The sequence below is a fragment of the Puma concolor genome, chromosome B3 (assembly GCF_028749965.1).
Source record: "Puma concolor isolate L17-30 chromosome B3, mPumCon1.1.hap2, whole genome shotgun sequence".
NCBI lineage: Eukaryota > Metazoa > Chordata > Mammalia > Carnivora > Felidae > Puma > Puma concolor.
This window is the reverse complement of record NC_141672.1, coordinates 22,667,741-22,695,698: the sequence shown is the minus strand read 5'-3', so window position 1 is coordinate 22,695,698 and position 27,958 is coordinate 22,667,741. Positions and strand designations below refer to the sequence as shown.

At 41.1% G+C, this 27,958-nt stretch overlaps 1 protein-coding gene across 5 annotated transcripts in view; it reads right to left on the bottom strand.

The window, feature by feature from the left end:
* STON2 (stonin 2) overlaps positions 1-27,958 on the bottom strand; it is a 153,798-nt gene that overhangs the window by 112,977 nt on the left and 12,863 nt on the right. For all 5 annotated transcript variants that reach the window (XM_086709088.1, XM_086709091.1, XM_086709092.1 and 2 more), the window contains 2 exons: positions 4,499-4,771; positions 2,391-2,675 (listed from right to left, as the gene is read on the bottom strand). In XM_086709088.1, the coding sequence (XP_086565214.1) occupies positions 2,391-2,675; positions 4,499-4,586 (373 nt within the window). In that variant the 5' untranslated portion in view covers positions 4,587-4,771. The remainder of the gene's footprint in view (positions 1-2,390; positions 2,676-4,498; positions 4,772-27,958) is intronic.

Below are 27,958 nucleotides of genomic sequence, written 5' to 3'. Positions count from 1 at the left end.
GATCCTCAGTCAGATGGAGGCAACGTAATTAGGACTAACCCCAGAGTTAGTTTTGCAAAAAATAAGTGGTGAAGAGTTGCAGCAAACTGACCATCTATACGACCATCATTTACATAATTCTGAACCACCAAGAAATCTTTGAGGCTAACGGTAAGGTATGAACAAGATGTGAGCAAATCTGAATGCCATGAATACAGCAGTGACCTGAAAGCAGGGCCATTTTGGGGCAAGTGAGTAGAGAAACACCATTGCACCTATCCTCAACTCCCCAGCCTCCCAGAATGAGGGAGCAGAGAAAACCATACCAGGAACAGCAGGACATGGGAGCAAATTAAGTCATGGCGCATCCCTGGACTGTTCCAAGATCCTGGGGCCAGTCTGCCTGGCTTTGAAGCTCTCCCCTGCCACTTGCCAGCATACAACCTTGGGCAAATTCCTAAACCACTGTCTGTCTCAGTCTCTTCATGTCCAATATAATGTTAATGCTTTCCTCATATGATTGCTGTTAAGAGGTGCATTAAGATGATGTAGTTAAGACACTGAGCACGGTGCCCAAGAAAGTATTTGGTAAATATATCTTATTAAAATAAGGAACATATTTCTGTACTGATTCACTCCCCAATGTCGGGTAACTCTTCCCCACATGCATAAATGCTTAATCAGCCCACTGTTTTGCCAGCATTAGGTGTTCAGTAGAGGTTACTTCCTCCCACCAGCAAGACTGGGAAGCCTGTCTGGACCTGTCATTTCATCCTTGCTGCTCTGAGTGTCATGGCTCTCTCACCAATGATTCACTGAGAAATCTGATGTTTAAATGTGAAAAGGTATAGGGGCGCCTGGGTGGCGCAGTCGGTTAAGCGTCCGACTTCAGCCAGGTCACGATCTCGCGGTCCGTGAGTTCGAGCCCCGCATCAGGCTCTGGGCTGATGGCTCAGAGCCTGGAGCCTGTTTCCGATTCTGTGTCTCCCTCTCTCTCTGCTCCTCCCCCGTTCATGCTCTGTCTCTCTCTGTCCCAAAAATAAATAAACGTTGAAAAAAAAAAATTAAAAAAAAAAAAATAAATGTGAAAAGGTATATATAACATGCGAATTGGTATGTAAAAATTGAAGTATTTATTATATAAAATTATGTTTTATATTTTCTTAAAATCGTTTTATTGGTGCTGAAAACATGTTTGAAAACAAAAAGGATTATTTTTAAAAATTAAAACTAGCAAAACATTTAAGCCACCAACAAAAATAATATCAACCATGCTTTTTTCTAGTAGGGCTCTATGGTAGGCAACATAATGCCCCCCACCCCTGCAAAGATATCCACATCCTTCCCCAGAACTGTGAATATGTCACCTTACATGGCAAAAGGGACTTCGCAGATATGATTAAATTAAGGGCCCTGGGATGGGGAGATTATCCTGGATTATCCTGGTGGGCCCAATGTAGTCATAGGGTCCTTAAAAGCGGAAGAGATGAGCAGAAGTCAATCAGTTAGAGATGTGACTACAGAAGAAAGGCACAGAGAGCTGCAACATTGCTGGCTTTGGAGACAGAGGAAGGTACCATGTGCCAAGGAATGTGGGCAGCATCCAAAAGCTAGAAAGAGCAAGGAAACAGATTTCCTGGTTTCCCCAGAACCTCCTGGAAGGAATGCAGCCTTGCCAACACCTTGAATTAGCCCAGTGATGCCCATTTGGACTTCTGAATTACAGAAACATAAGATAATAAAGTTTATGTTGTTTAAACCACTAGGTTTATGGTAGTTTGCTATGCAGCAAACAGAAAACTAAGATAGTCACAAAGGTTATCCAATCAGTGCTGGTATGCTTTGGTACACAATCAAATAAGCAGCCAGGTCACCAGGATGGGGACTAACAACTCCTCTGGCTTCACTAAGCTCCCCAGTGCAGCTTCTCGCTGTTTAAATGCCACAAAAATAAGAGAATTATCATTAACAGCAGTCCCTACCCCTGAAGATTTAGATTCAACAGGTCTGGGACACAAGAATATCCATATGTAACTAGTGACTCTATTAGAAATTGATGGTGGTCCATGCTCTGAAAGGCATTCACTTCTGCTTGTAAGGAGCTTATAATTTAGGTGCTGGGTAAATATAATTGCAATACCTAATAGAGAGATAAGTAAATATTCATTCTTCCAAAGACAAGTTAACAGCCAGGGACAAGTATAAAAAGCAAGAAATGGCCCAGAACACATTAATCCTTCCATATGCTTTGTTAACAAAAACTAGTTGTAGAATTAAGTCAGATGAGATCTCTGCCAGCTCTTTTGTATGGCCAGTGCCAGAGGGCTCTGGTAAACCAGCACCCTGGCAGCCCCCACCCACTTCTCCCCGGTGAGCATAGACATAAGTCAGAACCCTTCGCAGCCTCCCACCTGTCTCCCTTGTTTCCTTATGAGGTGGTGACGTGCTGGCCCAGGGTGTGTCATCTTCAAACTGAACCCAGTTGCTGAAGGCCGAGGCCAGGTCAGGTGGGGGCTGCTCGGGGCTCCCAGGAGGTGACGCCGCTTCAGAGATGAGGCCCAACTTTTCAGAGGAGTCATCCTGCTCTGAGTGGGAAAGTTCCTGAGAGCCTCCATGTGCCACATGGTTCTCCCCGGAGGAGCTCTCAGACCGGTCTGAGTAAGAAGACAGTCCTGGGAGGTGCTCTTCAGTGCCCCCTGAAACAGATACCAGACACTGCCATCAATCATGTGAGGGAGGCCCCTCTTCAAAACTGTCTCGTGGAGGAAAAACCAAGGATAGGTAAGGGGTGATCACAAGACTCACCATTCTGGTGGGTGAGGGTGAAGAAACAGCCATGCCCATCTGTCTCTATGCCCAAGGAGTGTTTCCCTAATAATGGGTACAAAGGATAACCTCTGCATGTCCACAGTCAGTATTCAGGCAGGCTGAGACTTCCAGTCTTACTATTCTGACCCCAGTGCCTATTCCAGTGCTTGGCAGTCACAAACAAAAATGTTTATAGAGGCCAAACAGGAATATAACTGAGTCGAATGAGGAAAGCAAAAGGCAACAAGGACTGGTAGACACTGACAGTGAACAAGAAAGCATCCGTCTGGACTGAACACCTTGAAATTCAAACTTTAACCTCTGTGCAGTTGAAACTACACGTCTGCAGACCGCCAGGTGCAAACTCCATACCAATGATAAGCTGAATGAGGCCCAGAAGCTCTCCCCTAGCTTTCTAGCACTTTATTGGTGCGGGAACACTTCACAGCCTTCAAAAAAAATTTTTTTTCTTAAAGAACTATGTCCTAATTGTGGCGGTGGTTACACAAATCTATACACGTGTTAATCAAATGTGTACCAAAAGTAGTCAAGCTCTATTACATGAAAACTTTTTAAAAATCAAAGAATATAAAACTTTTTTCTCTCATCCTTCGCCAAACTAGTCCATCTGCATGTGACCAAACCCTTTAGACTAGTGCTGCCCAAGAGAAATAAAAGGTGAACTACATATGTAATTTAAAATTTTTTAGTAGCCACATTAAAAAAAGTAAAAAGAAAGAGGTTAACTACATTTACTAATATAAATTTCAACTCAGTGTCTTGAAAATGTATGATTCTAACAGGTCATTAATATAAACGTTATTAATGAAATATTTACTTTCGCTAGGTCTTTGAAATTCAATGTGGGTATTTTATACTTCAAACACATTTCAATTTGGACTCGCCACATTTCAAGGACTCAAGAGCCACGTGGCTCCATCCTGGAGAGCTCACCTGTACACTCACACTTTCCAGGTGCTGTAAGTGAAGCTGGGTGGATACCAGTTGACAGCAGCAGCTGCAGTGGAACAGAACCAGCTGACAAGGCTCTGCAAATATCTCCTGACCCCTACCTTGACCTTCATCCCTGAGCACCAGTTCCCTGGAAGTCATTTAGCCATCTTTATCACGATCATGGATGACAATTAACTGAGCTCTTTCCATGTGCCAGGAACTGGTCTAAGTCCTTTACATATATTAATTCATTTAACCCTCACAGCCACCCCGAGGAAGCGACTGTGATTACCCCTACTGCTCAGATAAACTACCGCTCAAAGAAGTTGAATAAACAATCTACCCAAGGGCACATCACTTATTTGTGACAGAGCCAGGATTTGGGCCCAAGCAGTCTGGCTCTAACGCCTGTCACTCTCTGCAACTACGCTTTAGAAACTGAGGAAATCCAAATTGCTGGTGGGAGGAACACCCTAAAAGGCCAAGTGTAGAGTGGTTTGTAAATACGAAGTTTATGCTCCTTGGAAGAAAGCAGCCAATACTTTTGCTGTTTCCAGACCCTTTTGTTTGGGATTCTAAGGTTCCTAAGGCTTCTAAGAAGGCTTCTAAGTGGAAGAATCTGCACCTCAGGAAGGTGACACACTGGCTCTTTTGTACATATTAAGATCCCACCCAAAGAATGATCAAGTAGAAGTCATTGTAAACAGTTATGGTTCTTTGCTAATCTTTTCACCTAAGAAATGAAAGTGTTCCTTACCCTCAGAAGGAACAGGAAAGAGTGGCTCCTCATTGAAGGAGACCCACTCTGACTGGTGGGTAGCAATCACATGGTCCAAGGAAGTCATGCTAGGAAGGCACTGGTCATCTTCACACTGATGGCCTCGGGCAGACCCCAGAGTAATGTCTGGGGTGGGGTATGGTGGCACACTGGACTTGGGCCTCAGCTCTGTTATGAGGGTCTTGTAGACAGCGGCACTCAGAACATAGATAGATTGGCCCTTCTTGTCTGGCTAATCTGCCAAGCAGAAATCTGTGTAAAAAAATAACAAAAGTTAAAATGACAACTGTCACCTTATATCCAATACACACAGGTCCAGGGTTTTCAACATTGCCCACAGGGGGGTCTGGAGAGTTTCCAACTTGTATTCCTTCTCTCTGCCCTGTCTTGTCCCCAGTTCTCATACAAGTAAAACCTTGGTTTGTGAGCAGAATTTGTTCTGGAAACATGCTTGTATTCCAAAGAACTTGTCTATCAAAACAAATTTCAAGATCCGTTGGCTCAGTTGTGATCATGTGACGTTTGGTGTCACATACTACTTGTATTACAAGACATCGATTGTTCATCGAGTTAAAATTTATTAGAAATGTTTGTTTATCTTGCGGAACACTCACAGAACAAGTTACTCGTGATCCAAGGTTTTACTGTATCTGCCTTTAGCATCAAGATCTCTGTACGTGACTTCATATCAGATTTGCAAATAATCACGCAAATTTTAGCAATTAGATTCCCAAATTTCCCCAATTATCATATTTTAGACATACTTTTATTTGTAATATAATGCCATTATGGTAAAACAAAAGTTAAAACTTTTCAAAGTACTTTCACTTTCTTTTACAGGACAGTAAAATAAAAGCCTGTTTTTTCCTATTAAATCAATGCAGTTTCTTGCCTTAGGCAGGTAGCTTTTTAGCAGGCCTGATTTAAATTCTTGGCAGAAACCCAACCATCTCCAGATGGTACCTCCAAGCATGGTTTACCAATCAAGAAAAACAGAAATGGAGTCATCTTTTTCATTTGGAGTAAAGGGGGAGGGAATATTTGCTTTAGTGAAACATGTGAGTTAAAGAAACATATTTTCAATCTAGCCCATTTTCAATCTACTATGAAATAGTACATAAAAGTCTAGCCTTTACTCACATTGCAATTATGTTCTATGTATATAGAACTTAATAGACTTAATAGACTTATAATTCTGTTTGTACTATTAATGTCCATTTACAACTTGAACCTAGCTCTTGCTCTCATAATAAATTAATGAAATCTGAATTAATGCAAAATTAATGTGTTTCCACAAAAGAGTTACCATCTGCCCTGAACACTACCAGTTCTTATTAATGGAATATTCACAATATTCATTTTAGTCTAGGACAATTTAACTCACAGTCTTCTGACTGTTGTATAACACAAAGAACATGTTGAGGAAATTTTAGTGTAGATTATTATCTGCTATAAATCATCTATGCTGGGCTTAATCTGAATAGAAATATGTAATAGTTTTTGCCTTTTTTGGTAACTAAAACAGTTTTGCTGTACAATACTCCCTAAAAATAACTGCTTGCAGACATTTATAATTTTCAGAAACATATTTTCATACCATACCTCATTTGATTTGATAGCCATTTTAGTTGAGTAAGATATTTAACTATATATTCCTTTACAGATGAAGAAATTTGGGGTGAGAGGAGTGACTTATCCAACAGTTTTGTTGTTTCCAGGCCTTTGTTTGGTGCCCTAAGATGTTTCTTCCAGGATTCCAAGTGGAAAAATTCACACATCCCAGGACAGTGACAAATGGACTCTTTTTTTTCCTCTATAAGATCCCATCCACAGAATGATCAATTAGAGGCCATATTAAGCAGGTGTGTTCAATGCACCAAGCTATCAATGACACCCTTAAACCTGGGTCTTCTGGTGCCAAAACACTCTGATCTTTGGGTCAAAGCCACAAAAACAGTACTAGAATATATGCAGACTATCGTCCAACTAAAGCACTTTACAAACATCAATGGCAATGGAACCATAATGAAATGATCAGTGGAACTTCCCATGTGGAAATCTGCCAGGGCATCCCAGCTGTACAGAAAATGGAAAGCCTGGAAATCTCTCTTCCAAGTCCCTCTCCTAAGATTCTTACCAACCACAAGACCAGACGTGTGCAAACAGCCCAGAGAGTGCAATGCTCCAAACCCGGATCTCACCAGAAAACCACGCAGAAGCCCAAAGACCTTAAGAGCTGACACCAGCAGGCTTCTCCCATAAAGCCTTTCTCAAGTGCCATCAGACATCAGCGTCACTCAGTGTGGTAATGGCTGCAGGCCACGATAAGACAGCAAAATTGAAGAGTCAGACTCCTCCTCTCCCAATAACAGCAGTATGTAAACCAGATCCAACAGCAACAAAAAAGCCACAATACAAATGCATGTGCTGACACATGCAGCATCATAGCTCAATGGGGAAAACATCCTCCTGACCCCGTGATGATGAATCCAGCGAAATTCACAGATGAGTGTGGGTGGGGGATGGGACAAGGGAAGAGGAAAAGGAAAAGGGTGAGGGTAATGGGAAAAAAATACCTAGAAATTGTAGAGCTCAAAGGTTTTAAAGACCAACAGTCCAGCTCTCAAGTTCACAGATGAGTAAACTGAGGTCCAAGGAAATCAAATGTAGCAACAGAGAATAAAAGCATGGGCCTGGGATTTGAATCCTCTGCAGCTTTTAAGACTCATTTTACCTCTGTACAGAAGGAATAACAAAATTCACTTCATAATTTTAAGGATTAAGAGAGATAATACATACTGAGTGCTTAGTACTGGGAGTAATAAGCACTCTGTAACAATGACAATGATAATAGCAGGTGACCTTACAGAGGGCTTACTATATGCCTGCCAGGCCCCATTCCACACACCTTATAAATGTCAGCTATAATCACTGCTGTTATTAAATTACTTGCCAGAAGTTACACAGCTCGTTAGTAGAAGTCTTGGGACTAGAATACAAATTCATGAAACCACCCTTTTCTGTCACTTACACATTCTGGCTTTAGTCATTTCTCTTTTCAATCATTTTTAGAGAAGTTCTCCCAGATGTTAAGCAGAGTCAAGCACTCAACCTCCACTTTAGAGATACAAGCACACTTTGGCTGAGGAATCAAGACCACTACTCAGAAAGTATGAATGAAAGAAGAGTCCCAAGGATTTATCTACCCTTCCTTAGCTTGCCCATCTCAGATCTAGATACAAGCTGGTTGTTGATATTAAGCAGTCCCAAGAAAGCCTGGTGGAACAAATTTGTTACAGGGAACCCTTTATCATAACCCAGTGAAATGGATTCTAGCTATCTGCCACGAAACAGCCACATCTAATAAATCATGAGATGCTAGGCCTTGCGGGTGCTGTGCTAGCAGCTAGAAACCACAGAGGAACCCAATAATTGTGAGGCTAAGTTCACACTAGAATTGGTTTCTCTATAAAAACCTCACCCCATTTTTAGAATGTGAATCATAAAGTTAGGCTGAAAATCACCACAAATGGTAGTGACTCAGTATCAGCAGCAGGACTGACCAAGAGACACTGCAAATTTCATTGCAGTCTCTGGCTTGCCACTTCAGAGAACAGCTTCTTTCTCGGCGGCCTTACACACTAAAATCTGGGGGTGGAGAACAGTTGGCTGAAAAGATGGGAGTTGCAGAAATAGATCTATCTTGTGCCAATCCTCTAATACATATTCATGAGTCCTATGTGTTTGGAAATGTACTAAGCACCCTTTGAAACAGTGACCCACAAGCAGCTTGCAATCTAGCTGGAGACACAGAAGAGCAAACACAACAAATCCAGGAATAATCCTGCTGGAGGACACACCAAAAATGCTGCTCAGCCACTTAGAGATCTCCAAGGGCTGGAGCCATAAAGAATTGAGCAGATTTCTTGGATCTGAAGGACATCCTTGGTTCTGGGCCACCGGAAGGGAGGAGTAAGGATATTTGAGGGCATCCCCGGGACAAAGGATCACCATTAAGTGAAGATTAAGTCAGACCTTTGTGGGCTTGTTTCTAGGTGGGTGAAGAGGTCAGTCTGATGAGAGCTGAGGTGTTTACTGGGGAAATGTGGGGAGAGAGAATTGGTAGCCTTAACAGCTGAGGAGAAGAATTCAGTGGGAAATGTTAAGTTGCCAAAGGTTTGGGTGGAGAGTGACCGAAGAAATGTACCTACAGGAGATGAATGCTCCTTGGACCACACTGACAAGGAGCTTGGAGATGAAAGCTATTGGTCACAACAGGACCTCAGTGTGCCTGGCAAAGTAAAGGGGCAGCATCATCAGAAACATGTACTGAGTTCTCTGTGCTGGGCCCATTTTAGGGCCTGAGTGTACAAGGAAAAACAAGAACTGGCCTCAAGTAGTTCAAAGCAGATGGCAGGGGGGTATGGCGGCAACATAAAACACTAATACAGTAGGCTCTCTAACCTATTATGACAGGTGATCCCTCAAAACAATGACAGCAGAGCATAAAGGTATTAAGAGACTACTGAACAGTAGGTGGTCATGAGCTACACCTTAAACTGGAAGGGAGGGCTCTTAGCAAGACAGCAGAGGGCAAAGGCATTTTAGGAAGGGGGAACAGGACTGGTATGTCTAGTTGACAGTGAGTTACATTCTGTTTACAGGCGATGGTAGGAGTGGTGTTGAGTGCACTGGAAAAGGAGGGGCTGGAATAGTGACAGTTCTCAATCTTTGAGTTTGAACACATCAAACTACCCTTCCCATTCCCACTGCCAGTGCCTTGATTCATCCCCTTATTGTCTCTCATCCAGATAATCACCAGTGTCTTACCTGTTTCCCTGCCTTCATGGTCACACCCCTCCAACCTATTACCCAATGTATTATGCCAGAGTACTCTTCTTAAAACCTGAAATGTCCATGCCATGGCTCTGCTTACAAACTCCTCAATGGCCCTCATAGCCACAAACTCCTTCTCTCCTTATGGTTAGCCAGAGTTGGTTTCGGTTGCTTATAATCAAGAACTCTGATATATGGTACCTTTCCCTGACTTCCACTAATTCCACTTGTCCCTATCTTCTATGTGCTGATGGTATCTTACTTACACTAATTTACCAAATTATAATGAAATTACTTGCTAATGTGGGTCTCATGCCAATTAGCCTGTATGTTCCCTGGAAAAGGGGACTATTTTGTTGTTGATGTCTTCAACTCTTAGAATAGGGTCTTGCATTTATTAAATGTTGAGTAGATGGTGAAATTAGTGAATGAACAAATTAACTTATTTTGTCACTCTTTAGGGCTTTGAGCAGGTAAATGTTTTAGTAAGGTTAATTTAACCTCTTTACATAAGATAGCTTCAGGAACATTCTAGATATAAGGCAACACATACATCCCCTTTTCTCTTTGATCTAAAACTGTGCTATTCAATTTAGGGGGCGCCTGGGTGGCTCAGTCAGTTGAGTATCCAATTCTTGATTTCAGATCAAGTCATGATCTCACAGTTTGTGAGTTTGGGCCCCAAATCAGGGTCTGCACTGGCAGTGCAGAGCCTGCTTGGGGTTCTCTATCTTCTCGTCCTCTGCTCACACTCTCTCTCAAAAGAATAAACATTAAATAAATAAATAGATAGGTAGATAGATAGATAGATAAAACTGTGCTATCCAATTTCAATACAGTAGCCACTTGACACAAAGTAAGTACTGACATGTGGCCAGTCTAAATTGAGTTGTTCTTTGACAAGGAGGTCCACTTTCAGCATCATTATTCAACATAGCATTGGAAGTCTTAGCCTCTGCAATCAGACAACACAAAGAAATGAAAGGCATCCAAATTGCCAAGGAGGAAGTCAAACTTTTACTCTTCGCAGATGACATGATACTCTATGTGGAAAACCCAAAAGACTCCACCAAAAAATTGCTAGAACTGATCCATGAATTCAGCAAAGTTGCAGGAAATAAAATCAATGTACAGAAATCGGCTGTATTTCCATACACAATAATGAAGCAGCAGAAAGAGAAATCAAGGAATTGATCCCATTTACAATTGCACCAAAAGCATAAAATACCTAGGAATAAACCTAACCAAGGAGGTGAAAAATCTATACACTGAAAACTATAGAAAGCTTATGAAAGAAACTGAAGAAGACACACACAAAAAAATGGAAAAACATTCCATGTTCATGGATTGGAAGAACAAATACTGTTAAAATGTCAATGCTACCCAAAGCAATCTACATATTCAATGCAATCCCTATCAAAATAACACCAGCATTCTTCACAGAGCCAGAACAAACAATCCTTAAATTTGTATGGAACCAGAAAAGACCCTGAATAGCCAAAACAATCCTGAAAAAGAAAACCAAAGCTGGAGGCATCACAATTCCAGACTTCAAGCTGTACTATAAAGCTGTAATCATCAAGACAATATGGTGCTAGCACAAAATATAGACACTCAGATCAATGGAACAGAGCAGAGAACCCAGAAATGGACACACAAACGTATGGCCAAACTAATTTTTGACAAAGCAGGAAAGAATATCCAATGGAATGAAGACAGTCTCTTCAGCAAGTGGTGCTGGGAAAACTGGACAGCAACATGCAGAAAAATGAACCTGGACCACTTTCTTACACCATACGCAAAAAGAAACTCAAAATGGATGAAAGACCCAAATGTAAGACAGGAAGCCATCAAAATTCTCCAGGAGAAAGCAGGCAAAAACCTCTTTGATCTTGGCCACAGCAACTTCTTACTCAACACGTCTCTGGAGGCAAGGGAAACAAAAGCAAAAATGAACGGTTGGGACCTCATCAAGATAAAAAGCTTCTGCACAATGAAGGAAACAATCAGCAAAACTAAAAGGCAACCAATGGAATGGGAGAAGATATTTGCAGATGACATATCAGATAAAGGGTTAGTATCCAAAGGACTTATCAAACTCAACACCCAAAAAACCAAATAATCCAGTGAAGAAATGGGTAAAAGACATGAATAGACACTTCTCCAAAGAAGACATCCAGATGGCCAACCCACACATGAAAAAATGCTCAAAATCACTCATCATCAGGGAAATACAAATGAAAACCACAATGTGATACCACCTCACACCTGTCAGAATGGCTAAAATTAACAACTCAGGCAACAACATATGTTGGCAAGGATGCAGAGAAAGAGGAACCCTTTTGCATTGCTGATGGGAATGCAAACTAGTGCAGCCACTCTGGAAAACAGTATGGAGGTTCCTCAAAAAATTAAAAATAGAACTACTCTACAACCCAGCAATTTCACTACTAGGTATTTATTCAAAGGATACAGGAGTGCTGATTCAAAGCCACATACACCCCAATGTTTACAACAGCACTATCAACAATAGCCAAAGTATGGAAAGAGCCCAGATGTCCATCAACTGATGAATGGATAAAGAAGATGTGGTATATATATATACAATGGGATATTACTCAGTGATCAAAAAGAATGAAATCTTGCCATCTGCAACAACATGGATAGAACTAGAGTGTACAATGCTAAGTGAAATGTCAGAGGAAGACAAATATGATTTCACTTATATGTAGAATTTAAGAAACAAAACAGATGAACATAAGTGAAGGGAAGCAAAAATGAGAGGAAGACAAACCATAAGAGACTCTTAAATACAGAGAACTGAGGGTTGCTGGTGGGGTGTTGGGTGGGTGGATAGGCTAAATGGGTGATGGGCATTAAGGAGGGCACTTCGTGGGATGAGCACTGGGTGTTATATGTAAGTGATGAATTGCTAAATTATATTCCTGAAATCATTATTACACTATATGTTAACTTGGATTCAAATTTTTAAAAATAAAAAAATAAAATAAAATAATAAATTTTGTTCTTTATGTATAAAATATATATCAGATTTCAAAGCATACAAAAATGTGTAAAATACCTATTTAATAATGTTTATATTGACTAAATGGTAAAAATATATTAGATATACCAGGTCCAAAAGAACATATTGTTAAAATTAATTTCACCTGTTTAACATTTTTTAAATGGAGGCAACTAGAAAAGTTTGGACTATATTGAACAGCATGGCTCTAAAATAATCCATTCTTTATTTTATCTTTTTTTTTTCAAGAATATTTTCTCAAGAATTTGAGAATTTGAGAATTTGAGGTTGACTTTTCTTTATTTTATCTTTTTTTTTTCAAGAATATTTTCTCAAGAATTTGAGAATTTGAGAATTTGAGGTTGACTTTTCTTCAGTATTTTATCTTTTGCTCTCAATTTTTTTTTAATGTGTATTTATTTTTGAGAGACAGACAGAGTGCAAGTAGAGGAGGGGCAGAGAAAGAGAGAAACACAGAATCCAAGGCAGGCTCCAGGCTCTGAGCTGTCAGCACAGAGCCTGACATTGGACTCGAACTCAGGAGATGTGAGATCATGACCTGAGCTGAAGTTGGACACTTAACTAAGTCACCCAGGAGCCCCTGGTCTCTATTGTTTCTGATGAGTTGACTTTGATTCTTATGTTGTTGTTAATTTTTTCCCTTTCTCTTTGGTTGTCAGCAATTCTCTATGATATGTGTAGATGTGGTTTTCTTAGAACTTACCCTATTTAAAGTTTGTGTACTATTTTGAATCTGTATGTCATTTTTTTTGTTATATTTGGAAAAATTCAGTCACTATTTCCTCTAATACGTTTTTCTGCCCCCTTTCTCTATCTCCTCTCCTACTGATCTGTTTTCAAGTTTATCGGTTCTTCTATCATCTTCATTTCCTGTTAAGCTTATCCTGTGAATTTTTCATCTCAGTTACTCAACTTTTCTATTTTAGAATAGATTCATTAGATACTTTTATAGTTTCTATTTCTCTGCTAAGATGCCCTATATATTCTCTCATTACAACAATATTTTCCTTTAGTTCTTTGAACATATTTATAATACCTCCTTTACAGATTTTGTCTGCCAAACCCAACATCTGGGCCATTTGGAGATTAGTTTCTATTGACTGTTTGTTTTGTTTTGTTTTTGACTAGGGGTAATATTTACCTATTTTTTTGCATGCCTACTAATTGTTGATGATACACAGAAGATTTCTGAATTTGAAGACAATCAACTCTGCAGAGTTGATTTTTGCCAGAAGTCAAACTGCTTGCTCACATTCATCTTGTCTGGGCTTGGCCTTCCACTTTGTTGGATGAATTTGTGAAAAGCCGAAGATGTCTCCTAAGCTCCTCTGACTGCAGATCTCAACTTTCAAAGTCAATCTCCATGGCAGATTTTGACAGCTCTGGCTTTGTTAGGGTGGGTTTAGAGTAGGTCTTACTGTAGAGCAGCAGCTGGCAAACTACAGCCATGACCCAAGTCTGGCCCTCTGCCTTTCTTTATGAATAAAATTATATTGAGACAAAACCATGCCCATTCATTTACATACTGTCTATGGCTGCTTTTGTCCTATTAATAGCAAAATTGAGTAGTTATAACAGATGCCGTATAGCTCATAAGATCTAGAATAATTACTACCTAAATCTATTTAAAAAATTACCAACCTTGGTTGAAAGCATGTTTCTTACCCCTAAGACACAGACTTTCTATCTTGCCTAGATGCTTAGAATGTGTTAAGGAGGTCTTTTCAATGTGGCTAGGCTGGACTGCCACTATCTCCCAATATTGCTTGACCTCTAGTATTTCTGTCCCATTCTCAACCCTGGAGCCACCACTTCTGAGAAATCTCGTATGGTTTCAGTCTGTATATTTGCACTCCAGCCAGGCCAAGGATTCCCTGGGTACACCCAGACACACTTCTGTTCCCCCATTCCCCATGCAATTCTCTCTTCTCTAATGCCCTGCCCAGCAGATTCCAGCTGCTTCGCTGTCCCAGACTCTGATCTCTGTTTCCTTAGCTCAGCAGGACTGCTGTGCTCAGTGCAGACTCCAGCATACGATGCTGCAGTCAGAAAACTTTCCCCTGGAAGAGAGCCAAGGTGATCATCAGGTTCACCTCACGAGCTTTCTTTCTCTCACAATTGAAATACTGTGCTTTCTGTTGACCAATACTTAAAAACAGTTGCCTCATACAGTTGTCCAGTAGTTTCACGGTTGTTCACTGCACAAGGACTAGTATGTTACCAGTTATAGCCAAAATTGAAAGTCCTCCCCTGAAACACTCCCTTCTGACTTGTAATCATTTTTAATAAGAAAAAAGAAGTCCAGTTCAGATAATCTACATTAGGGTGATTTTATAGTGATGTCTTGGAAATGTTAATTAGAAGTTTTAGAAAACTTTCATACATCATATGAAAAGGAAAGGAGAGTTTCATGTAGCTATATGGATTAATTCCATCCCTTCAGAGCTGAGAAAATGTTTTTATTTTGTTAGAGGAGCCATGGTTTATACTACTGTAACATAATTCTTATTCGGTTAGTGATCCAAAAAGGTAATTTAAATCTGAGAATTTAACCATCTCCCTCTTGTATCTCTCTGCCATATATATTCAACAAGATGGCTACTTTGGAAATCTTTGCACCCACTTGTTGGGTTTTGAGGCTACTGGCAATGCTATCCAGCCATCTGTCTGGGGTTTATGCAGAAACATCTCAAACTAGATCCTAGTGCCCATTCCAAACCCCAAAGCAGGCCTCAGCTTTTTTCTGATCAAAGACAAGCATCTAAAGGTCAAAAAGAAAACTGGGAAGAAAGAAAGGATGAAAAAAAACTAAGACTGCATAGATTATATGTATTTCTGTAAAGCTTTCTTCCAAAGCAAGACATTCAACTAACGTACTGAACGTCTACTATGAACTCAGCATTTGCAATGTAGAATACAAAATAATACCAAGCATGGTTTTATACTCCAAGACCTCTGTCACAGTGGGCTAAAGAAACCACAACGATTTAATCACAAAGTTAAAGTAACCCTGCCACTTGTTTCATAACTTCTTAAAATAAACAGAAGCCCAGAAGGCACAATTACCCTATGGCAAAGACCTATATCAGATTCAGGACTTGGAACACTGCTTTTCTTCCTTCTTCTAAAGTCTTTTCCTTTAGGAGAGAACAGAGTTCATTTTAACAGAATCTGAACACTGGAAAACACACACATACACACACGCCCTTTATTTTTTATTTTTTATTTTTTTTTCAACGTTTATTTATTTTTGGGACAGAGAGAGAGACAGAGCATGAACGGGGGAGGGGCAGAGAGAGAGGGAGACACAGAATCGGAAACAGGCTCCAGGCTCTGAGCCATCAGCCCAGAGCCTGACGCGGGGCTCGAACTCACAGACCGCGAGATCGTGACCTGGCTGAAGTCGGACGCTTAACCGACTGCGCCACCCAAGCGCCCCCCACACATGCCCTTTAATTAACAGGTGCTTTGATGTTCCCCAAGGGAAAAGGTAAGGGGCTTTGGTTATATGCTCTTATCTTTTCACCATTTTTTCTTTCGTTCTTTCATTTAAATATAATATTCTTTAAAAATTTTTTTAAAATGGGGCATCTGGGTGGCTAAGATGGTTAGTTGTCCATCTCTTGGTTTTGGCTCAGGTCATGATCTCACAGTTTGTGAGTTCAAGCACCGCATCAGGCTCCACATTGTCAGCAAGGAGTCTGCTTGGGATTCCCTCCCTCTCTCTCTCTCTCTCTCTCTCTGTCTCTCTTTCTCTCTCTCTGCCCCTCCCTCACTTGCTCTCTCAAAATAAATACATTTTTAAAAATAAAAATAAATAACTAAATTTTTTAAAAAGAGTGATCACTCCTCTTCCACTGGAAATTGGTGAATAAAATGAATACCCCAGCCTCAAGTCAAACATACATAAGAACTCCAAAAGGAATATATGTCATATTTCAACTAATGTCAGTATGTATCGATGATTCTCCACTATTTTTCTTTCAATCACATACATCATAATTCCCTATCTCTAGATATCTGTTTTTGTCCTCTCAAAAGTCACATTATATGTGTGTGTATACACATACACGTACACAAACACATATACGTATATATTTACACACATGCATATATGTATATCCCAATGTTATAATTACAAATATTCTATTGTGTGATTTTTCTTCAAAATAAACAATCCTGATAGCTGTGTTATTAAAGAACTCTATGACTCCACATTCAGAGTCAAGGATCTAAGTCACACTTGGCCTGAAAAACAGGTTGTCTCTGATCTTTGGTGCATTCCTGAGGCAGTGACCCTGAAGGACATCCCCAGGTGCTTGAACAGTGTGTTACATACAGAGTGTAATGAATAACCCTGACAGGTCACCCCTTAAAGTTTGCAGAACACTTTCTAGTACCTCCAACTCTTAGAAAGATCTGGTTTCCTCCATCTTGGTAAACTCATCTTGCTTCATATTTGGAATAGGAATACTACTATTTTGCCTGTATGAAAGTAGGACGTTGGTGTGGATAATTTCTTTCCATCTACATTTTAGAGCATGAATCTATCACTTTAGATGTTCCATCATAAGGCGTTGATGTCCGTTGCCTAGCTGCCTATAGGAGTCCTATGGATCCCAATGGTGGCCATATTTCCTAGGCGTAACCCTAAGACTTTCCAAGAAGCTAAGCAAAATATTATTATCATGTTTCATTGAAACTAAGGCCCCATGGATTATAAAATGCATCTCATTTTAGAGATTATAAAATATTTTTAAATATGAATACTTATACGTGTATATATATAGACACACATATATATACACACATTTCTTTGCATCAATGAAATGTACTCTTAATACTGACCAAAAATTGTAATTAGTATGTATTTCCAGGATGCAAATAACTTCATTAATTATTTCAATTCATTTTTACAATAACGCTGAGATAAGTAAAGCAAATATTTCTCTCATTTGATAGATATGTGAACTGGCTCAGGGAGGTTGCTTGACTAGGCTAAGGTCACGCAGAGAACCACGACAGAGTTGGGTCAGGATCACAAGTCTTCTGACTCTAACTTCTATACTCTCTCCTCCACCACACTGTGCTTTTCAGAAAATAGGTATAACAGGTATGTTGGCTGAATCCCCAACATTCATTTCTTCTCCTCATCCAGCACCAGGGGATGGACTGTTACTGGTTAATAAGCCAATCACAAAAATTTCTATTCCTGCTCCCAGCCTCCCTTGCACCTAGGGGTGACCACCTGACCAAGTTCTGGCAAATGAGACATAGATGAAGGTATGGTGAGATCTAAAGCTCTGAGAAGTGGTTTCTGTCTTTGCTTTGTCTTGCTTTGTATTGCATGTCTCAATGAAGGACACGGATAATGCTCATGCAGGCCTGATCCTTTCCTTTTCTCTTTTTTCCTGTCTTGAATATGGTCATGATGGTTGCATTGTGATAATCACACTGCAACCACAAATGAAAAGGCAAGCGAATCACAGTCATTGGCCCTGATGTCACTGAGCCACTGATCCTGTATCAATAATCATTTAACTCTATTTATTGTTAGATGAAAAAAAATGTTTTTGTTTAAACTATTATGATCAGTTTTTCTGATACAGGCAGATGAATGCAATTCTAGGTTAACTGTGGCAATCAGAATTCTAAGATGAACCCTATGATCTTCATGTCCTGGTGCAACTTCCATAATTATGTCATATTGAATGGTAAAAGGGATTTTCAGATAATAGCCAGGTGCCATTAAGATAGGGTGACTAAAATCAGAAAGTTTTCTCTGGCTGGTAGCAAAAGAGGTAGTTCAGAGAAGTTCAAAGCAGGAGAGGAAGGTTCTCCATTGCTCAGATGGAGATGACCACAGGGGGACTACAATCCTAAAACCACAAGGAACTGAATCCTGCCAACAACAAGTATAAGTTTGGAGAAGTCTCTGAGTTCCAAGTGAGCACACAGTGGGCCAATCCTTAATTTCAACCCTGTTGAAATTACTCTGGATAGAGAACCCAACCATCCTGTGCTAGCATCATAGTTTAGAAATGGGAGGAAAATTTATTTGAGAGTTCAAAATCTTGAGGAACAAAGACTTTCTAACATAACCTCCCAGTGTGGATAAGGGACTGGACCTCAACTGACATCAACTACTACTCCTAGTAGGAAACAAATTAAAAAAATAATACAAAATAACAAAAGAACACAAAATTATACATGTAGCATTTTGGAACATATTACATAGGATCTCTCTCCAAAAAGTTTGTCTTTTTCTGCCTTGCTTACTTAGACTACTGCAAAATTAGCCTGCCTTTCCAGAGACATGGGGCAAGGCTGGAAGGGTGATTGTTTTTAAAACAAAAAGTTAAATTACAATTTTGGGTATCTTTCCTTTGAACATCACGAGGCTAATGAACATTCAACCAGTTTACTGGTGCAGTAATGATGATATCATACCATTGCCTCTTCCTAACAATAGGGATGTCAACATTTTGGAATGTATTAAAAGTCAGCCAAGGGGAGAGTGAGCAAAAAGGAAGGAAAGGAGAAGTAGAACAGATTGTGGAATCTCCTCTCAAACTTTTTTTAAAAAATAGGATATTTACTAATTCATCCACCAAATTGTTAGCAAACATCTGCTAGATGTTCAGGATACAAAAGTAATCAAGATAAATATAGACCAAGATAAATATAGACCCTGCCTTCAAGGGGCTTACATCCAAGAGGGGAAAACAAGGATGAAACAAATCAACTGTAAACATGTACAATATCTGCAAATCAATACAAGGTTAAGACCAGGAATAACAAGGGATCTTAATTATTAGAGTGATAGATCTCTCTGAAAAGCTGACATTTAATTACTACTTCAAGGGTAAGAAGAAGCCAACTATGACCAGCAAGAAGTACAAAGCATTCAAGGTGGAGGGAACCAAAGGCAGAGTCTGAGATAGAAACAAAAAAGAAAAAACTGACAGTAGAATGAGCCAGGAGGACAGAAGCCTAAGATATGGTTATAAAGGTGTTTCCTTTTTAGGAATATGGGTCTTATCAGCCAAATTTAGATATTTAGATTTTATTCTAAGTACAATGAGAAGTCAACGAAGGATTTAAAGAACCATAAAATTTAATTTGCCTTTTCAGAAGCTGAGTGGAGAACAGATTGGGAGGGTTAAGAGTGGAAGTGGAGAGAACAATTAAGAGGCTGTCACATAGCTGAGATGAAAGATGATGGCGGCCTGAAACAACTCAAGTGTCCTTCCATGGAAGAATGGATAAACAAAATGTGGTATCTACATAGGACAGAATATTATTTAACCTTCAAAAGGAAGGAAATTCTGGGGCACCTGGGTGGCTCAGTCGGTTGAGTGTCCAACTTTGGCTCAGGTCATGATCTCACAGTTCATGAGTTCAAGCTTCACATCAGGCTTACTGCTGTCAGCACAGAGCCCACTTTGGATCTTCTGTCTCCCGCCTCTCTCTGCCCCTCCCCTGCTCACACTCTCTCTCTTAAAAATAAATAAACATCAAAAAAAGTGGGGGGAAGGAAATTCTGCTACATACAACATGGATGAACCTTGAGGACACATACTAAGGGAAATAAGCCTGTCACAAAAGGACAAATACCATTTGATTCCACAGAATGTCCCTGAAGTGGTCACATTCACAGAAACAGAAAGTAGAACGATGGTAACCAGTGGCTGAAATGGCTGGGGAGTTAGTATTTAATAAGTACAGAATTTCAGTTCTCAAAGATGAAAACAGTTATGGAAACAGATGGTAGGGATGGTTGCCCAACAATGTGAATGTACTTAATCCCACTGAACCATCACTTAAAAATGGTTAAGATGGCAAATTTCATATGTATTTCAACACAATTTTTTTTATTTTTTTTTCAACGTTTATTTATTTTTGGGGCAGAGAGAGACAGAGCATGAACAGGGGAGGGGCAGAGAGAGAGGGAGACACAGAATCAGAAACAGGCTCCAGGCTCTGAGCCATCAGCCCAGAGCCCGACGCGGGGCTCGAACTCACGGACCGCGAGATCGTGGCCTGAAGTCGGACGCTTAACCGACTGCGCCACCCAGGTGCCCTCAACACAATTTTTAAAATAAAATTTTTCATAAAAAATGACCATGTAAGCTGAAACTATGCAAAGCAATTTTCGTAATCAAAGAGAAAAATTTGACTGTTTTGTGGTCTTTAAAACCTTTTGTCAAAACATTAAGAACTCTCTTACTGATTATAAATGTATAGGGTAATAAAGACAATCACAAAACTAACATCACTTAGTACACTGTCATTGAAAAATTAAAGTGATTTCTTTTATCAAGAAAAAAAATATATAGTGGCCAGAATCAGGATGGGAGCAATGAAGATGGACAGAATGAAGCATATCTGAGATAGATGTTGGAGGTAGGGTCTATAAACCTTTCTGATGGATGCCATACATAGGGAGAGGAAGGGTGGAACAGTTAACTCCTGGATTATGGTCGAGGACTGGGTGGATGGCACTGCCATTGACTGAGTTGAGGGAAAGAGTCAGAATTTCGGGGTAAAGTAAATATTTCTTTTTAAACATGATGCATTTGGGATGCTTATTAGACATCCAAGAGACATGTCAACTGTGAACTTGAACATGCAAGTCTGGAGCTCAGTGCTGGAGATATACATTGAAAAGTTATCACTACACAGAATGGATCAAGTCTACTAGAGAAAGACTGTAGGAAGGGTGGCTAAAGTTCTTATATGCATGGTCAGTGTGGAGGTACACCACAAGACTCAAGTCCCAGGGCCCAGTGACTCCAACTGGAAACAAAAGAAGAGGGAGCCCAAGTTAGGGGGTGCTGCCATACTCTGCTCTTCAATACATGGGCATGTGGGAGACAGAGGTCCTAAACCAACCAGGCCATTCTATACCCGACCATGTGGAAATAGAAAAAGAGTTTGAAGTGGGGCTTTCTCCATGAAATGCTTTGAATCCCAGTCTTGGAGAAAAAAAACTTGAAAATGCTTCTAAAGAACTCAGTAAATCCAAATATCTTCAGTGCTAACTCTGTCAGCAGGAGAGGGGCAGGTACCAGGCATGTTATAACAAAGGCAGGAATTTCCTGAAACCACAGGCAGTTTTACAATTCTGAATAATTATTAAGTGAAACAAAGTGGGTGAGAGTAGTCAGTAGATTGCAGCGTTATTCCAAAAGTAAGGTCTGCACATCGTTATCAATCAAGCAGCAGAATGAGGAAACAGCACCCTGAAAACAAAGTCAGGTGCTTTGGCAACTCTCCTGGAGCCACCAATCATTCTTCCGCACGGCTGGTTGGGGAGGCACAGGCTCAGGGAAGGGCAGCAGCTGGAGTGGCTCTCCCTTTATCAACAATGATGCCCACAGACCTATCTCCTACCTCTCCCAGTCTATACCCAAACACCCTTCATGTACAAGCTCACTTCTGTCATCCCATAGATGAGGCACATTATCCCCTTTGTTCCTCCAACCAACATTCTAAGGTAGGTACTATTAGTGATATCACCATTTTAGAGATGACAAAAGCTGAGAACAGAGAGATTAAGTAACTTCTTCATGTCAGAACACTAGTAAATGGTAGTGCTGGGATTCTAACCAAAATCATTCTAAGTTCTGAGACTGTTCTCTAACAATCATTGACTCATTCATTCTGCCAACCAACAAGCACTGAGAGCCTATGATGTGCCAAGCCCTGACTGTGCTAGTTTTAGGGATAGAGAAATAGATGACAGAATCCAGAAAGGCTATAATTAGCCAACCGCCTCATACTCACGAAGGACTTTAATATTATTAAAAATGGATACAGGGGCACCTGGGTGGCTCAGTTGGCTGGGCATCCAACTTGGGCTCTGGTCATGATCTCATGGCTCATGAGACCAAGCTCCACATCATTCTCACTGCTGTCAGTGCAGAGCCCACTTTGGATCCTCTGTCTGTCCACACCCCCCGCCCCCCCCCAGCCCCTCCTTCACTTGTCTCTCTCTCTCAAAAATAAATAAACATTAAAAAAAATGGAAGCACACATTTAGTCACAGGAATACACCGAAAGGATTGAAAGAGGTGCCTCCTACAACCTTCAATTCATGCCCCATTACCAAACCACTCTGCCTAGAGAGTTCAACGAATATCATTTATAACTCCTATAGTTATCTTGCATGTGGCAAAATTATATTTTCTGTGTTTCTGTATGGGTTTCTGTGTTTTTCTGTGTAAGAATATGCATTAAAAGTTTTAATTTGGTTAAATGCAAATACACAAGAAAGGTCATAATATTTGTCTAACCCTGTCTTGGAACTCTTTCAATCTTTAATGTATTGGGAACCTCAGAAAAAGGAAGGAACATAGGTCTCTCTCTACTACCTCTAAGAGGCACTGAACTTGAATGACAGCATGGGTAACTATGGAGGATGACCAAAGGTCACAGGGGTGGAGGAGCTCAGGCAGGCTTCCTAGAAGAGGCCTATCTTGGGTCTTAGGAAGCTGAATTACACACGGATTCAGAGCACAAGCTCTGTGTGCAGTCATGCAGGCCAAGCCCGTCACTGTTAACTGTAATCATGGGAATATCTCAAACTCTCCAAACCTGAATTTTACCTAACAGTTTCAGAGAGTCCTATAGGGATAGAAAGAGATGCTGCATGTAAGATTTTCAGCACACTGACTAAAGAGTAGTTTACTATATTACTATTTCTAAGGATGAGTAGGAGTTAGCCTGGCAAGGAGACCAGGCAACAACTTGCTGATTTCATTCCTGTGGTCATGGCATTCAGGAAGTGAAAGTGGAAGGAAAGGAGAGACCTTAGAAATTTGGGGAAAAAAGGAAGTAGTGGTGTGAGCTTCAGCATGATGCAGGAAATGGCCCGGCCAGCAGGATGGGAGGTATTATTAGTTGGCCTGGAAATGCCTCGCAGGGACATTACACAGGACAACTCTGGGACTCCATTTGCAGATCTTCTACGTGAGCAATGTCCGTGGAGGGTGCGTGGCACAACCCGTGTGGCTGAAGACAGCAACTGGCCTGGGCAGGTGCTCCAAGGGTCCTGCACCTTGGCCACCGCTGCCACATAGCTCCTCCCACTGTTGGTGTGTCCAAATCATCTGGGCTGCTTCGGTAAACGGGGCAGTAGCACAACCAGCACTGCCACCAACCCCTTTGGGCCACATGGAAACCATATCTAAAAGGGTCCAGTTGTGACAAGAGTATCTGGGATTATCCCAATCTATCAGTACAGTGGCAGCAACATGGGACCTTCATTTTAGAAACTCCTGCCAATGCTCCCTGTATCAAGAATGACAAAAATTAGAGGAAAATCAAGCTCCCGGCCACAGATCTCAAGCTTGGTGGGTGGCTCTAAATGAGGTTAGCTCAGTGCAGATTTGTCTAGAAAAACACAGAGCTTTATTCTCACAGAGCTAGAGGGCAAAGAGAAAAACTATTTCCCCATATTTCCCTCTTTCACAGAAATAGCACTTTCCTCCTGGGCTGCACTGCCAGTCCCCCTTAACTCTGTCCCGGCCACTGTAGTCTTCAGCATCCCTTCCCCCCAGAAGCCCTCACCAGCACTCCATCCCCTGTCACCCTAACACCCCCACAACACTGTGCTGCATAACTCTGGGAGACACCATTCATGTACACACGATGTGAAGGGAACGGTGCCTAAGGGGATGCTGCCCCAATGCCTTCCCTAAGGGGAACGGTGTTCCCTAAGGGGAATGGTGCCTGGGGAATGCTGCCCCAATGCCTTCCCAGAGCTGTGCAATCCAGCAGCCCGTATTCATTCACCACTCACCCACGCTTAAGAAACAGCAGGGAGATGATAAATGTTTGGGAGAAAACCCTGACTGGGAAAGAAGATGGAAGTAAATGTCTACAGCCATAGGGATCCCTGTGATTATTCTTCGTTCAACAGAACAAAAGAAACCACAGTGATAGGAAATACAATCCCACCTGGGTGATCAGGAGGATGACAGCTGAACAGAGGGCAGAGAAGGGCCTGCTAAGTATTCTAAGGAAAGGAGGAGGGTGGGATTAATTGGCAGTGGAGGTGGGCAGAGAATTTTAATTGGGGGTATGCTGAGATTCGAGGATTGTGAAACAAAAGGGTAGATATAGAAAATGGAGGTCTGGGGCCTAGAGAAGTAAGGGGTAGAAAGTTAGATAAGAGACACACATACACACAACCCAAAAAAGAGGATACATGAAGCCAAGGAAAGGAACAGGTTACCAACCGAGGGAGAAGAAGACAAAAGAAGATGGCTGAGTCCTGCAGCATGTCTTTATATATAGGAAAATGGGGAGGTGAGAAGGAAAAAAGTGGGCGCCCAAAGTGACAGAGCCAAATGTGACAGAAGAGAAGAACCACAGGCCACTGGGGTCATGAGAGAAAGAAAAGTCTCAAGAAGGTGGGTTTCTCTAGTGTCAAATGTTGTAGAGAGACATTACAGGCGCTTGGACGGTCACTGTCTGACCCTTTAGAAGGTTCACTGCAGTGACAGCTCCTTGAAGGATGGTCTGTGCCCTTTCTCACTGTATTCCCAATGCCCAGGGCCAGCTACACAGAAGGAAAGCAGCAAGTGTTTGTGGAACAGAGTAAAGCAGCTGGACTAGAAGGCCTATTGTAAGGAGTTAATAATATACCATAATTACAGTTTAAAGTTTAATGACTCTTAATACAACTTTGTAAAGGAAGGCAAAAAATTACTTTTTTTTTTTTTTTAACAGTGTACACTCTGTTAATCCCCATTACAAACTTCTATGGAGGAAGTACTTTTCTTTTTTACCTGGCATGAATTGAAACTCACCTCAGATAAGGAGCAAGAGATTTCCTGGGATCTTCCCTGCCACAAATTCTTTGAATGACCACAGCAAAGTTGCAAAACCTTTCTGCTTTTGTTTCCACAAATGTATTAATTTGGGATTAATATAAACTTATTTGCAACCTTGAAAATACTTAAAAGACGGGAAACATATTTAACTAGTCTCAAACCGTATGTGATTCTCACACGTTGCACAAAATAAAATACCTAGCAGGTAACCGCTGCTTCCATGCAAGGGTTTTAGCATGCCTTCCCACCTGTTTCAACAAGTATAAAACTGGCCTGAGGTTTACCAAAAAGCCCCTCCCGAAAACCCAATAAAACGTTTAAGGGCTAAAAAATATATATCACCTTACATTTGTTTCCTATCCAGAGATTAACCCTCTCTCATTCTCAAATTGTACTGTGAAGACAGAATAACAACTATAGCAACTACCTTCTGACAGCTTACTCTGTAAGGCACTGTGCTAAGGGTCTTACAGGCATCGTCTTACCTGATCTCTACAACCACTCTAGGGGAATGTTATTGTTAATGCCTATTTCCAGATGAGGAAACTAAAGCTTGGATCAGCTAACTTTCTCAAAGCTACACACATTGGAAGTGGTGAAGGTAAGCTTTAAACCCAGAATGTATCACACATCCTCACGGGATCAATTTTCACAGCTGTATTGCTGACATTCAAAGATAGATGTCTGATGTGTTTTTTTTTTAATTAGAAATATTTTTAAAAATAGGAAACCATGGAACAGATGGCTAGCCTACAAAGGGACCAGATCCACGTTACAAATGATCTTTTACTACTGATAGACCCATCTTCCCAGTTCCTCCAAATGAGGGCAGCCAGTGTTACAGAAAAAGAGAGAACAGGGGATGGAGGATTGAAGGCTCAGACTCCCAGTCATGCCCTGTCAGATCCACACCCTAGAGACCACCTGATCTGTAGTGTTCCTCCCTCTTCTTCTACCTTCACTGGCCCCCGTTTCTCTAGGGAAAGAGTGGTAAGTGTGAATGTGTCTTAGGCTGTGTTGCTTAGAAATGAGAGCCTGAGACCAAACTTCTAGGCCATTTTAGCAATCCCAGGAAGCTTGAGTTTAGAAAAAGAAGTGAGACAGCAAAATCAAATAACAAATGGGGCAGGACCAATCATGGCTTCACAATAAACAAAACTTCTCACTCGGTCATATGGGACACCCCCAAAGAGGCTGGTAGAGATTACAGCCTCCCAAAAGTTTCCATCAAATGGAGCGATACTCTGAGAGGGAAAATGTCTGCCATCACCTGACTCTCTCTTATTCCCCACTGGGCCAAAGTTCATTCCATGGTGACCCAATATCCCCCACACTTTTGGGGTGTATTGTCTTGCTCCTTCAGCAGCAAATGAGGAAGCTAGATCCCATACGTACAGGGTGGTGCTTCATCTGAGTCCAGAAGTGGTGGGAGTAAGCCCAACATGGCGTTGGATGGTAGAATGGTACAGTCCAGCAGAGCTGGTCACCAAGGCAACTGAGAAGGAAGTGGGGCTAAGAGGATTTCAGATGGTGCGTAAGGGGCAGCCAACAGAGGAAGGTTAAACCTAGAGACGAACCAGTACTGGTGTGCAATTTCACATTCACAGAAAGTGGAAGAGATGATCTAATAAATCTCCTTGGACTGTGGGTTATTTGTGCTCCTTGATCTTCTGCAGGTTCTTAGAATTCTGTCACAGGACATCATCCATTCTACAGTCATTCAGTAAGCATTTCTTCAGCATCTCCTATTGCTAGGCATGTCCTAGTGAAATTCTAGAGATAGAGAGAAGACTAAGAGAGAGAGAAGGAGACAGGCAAATAAACAGACAATCACAATACAGTGAACCCAACAGTGCCATTAGCACACAGAGGAGTGGCACCCAGTCCAATCTTGGGGTCAGTAAAGAATAACTGAGGGAAGGTGATACCTGGGAAGGGGCTTGAAAGATGAACAGAAATTAGTTGGGGGCAGGGAAAAGGGAGATTCCAAGCTGGCAGCATAGCATCTATAAGAATAAAACAGGACAATGCAACTTAATTAGAGGGTGCCATTTTACTTAGCCATGTTTAAACAGTTATGTTAACACGCAAAACCAGTTTGGTACCAAAAAGTATGTGCAATAGACATCCCTGTCTCTCACATCATCCCCAGACCTCCTGCCTACCTAACCCATTCTTGAACATCACTCATCACTGACCTCAACCCCTGGAGTACGTATGAATCAGTGATGGGGTAGGATCTGGAGATACAAGTAAGGCACGGCGTGAGGTGAAGATGAGGCTAAGAAAAGAGGTTCAAGTTCAAGGATGACCTGAGATTTAGGGGTGGTATTAGGAACGGGCAGGAGGCAAGGATGGGGGTGATGCAGAGCTAGACTGTTCTGTACATGACTTAGAACCTTGAAGTGTGACAGTTTTTTTTATAAGTTCCCCCACTTAAAAACAGCTATAATAAAATGTGATACATTCATACAAAGTGTAGGAGATGAATGAAAGCATGTTATGCTTTCTGAACTACAAGCAGCTCAGAGAAGAGAGAAGAGAGAAGAGAGAAGAGAGAAGAGAGAAGAGAGAAGAGAGAAGAGAAGAGAAGAGAAGAGAAGAGAAGAGAAGAGAAGAGAAGAGAAGAGAAGAGAAGAGAAGAGAAGAGAAGAGGCTGGAAAGATGAGGAGTCAGAAGAGTCTTGTAAGCCATGCCAAGGTTGGGTTTTGGAGG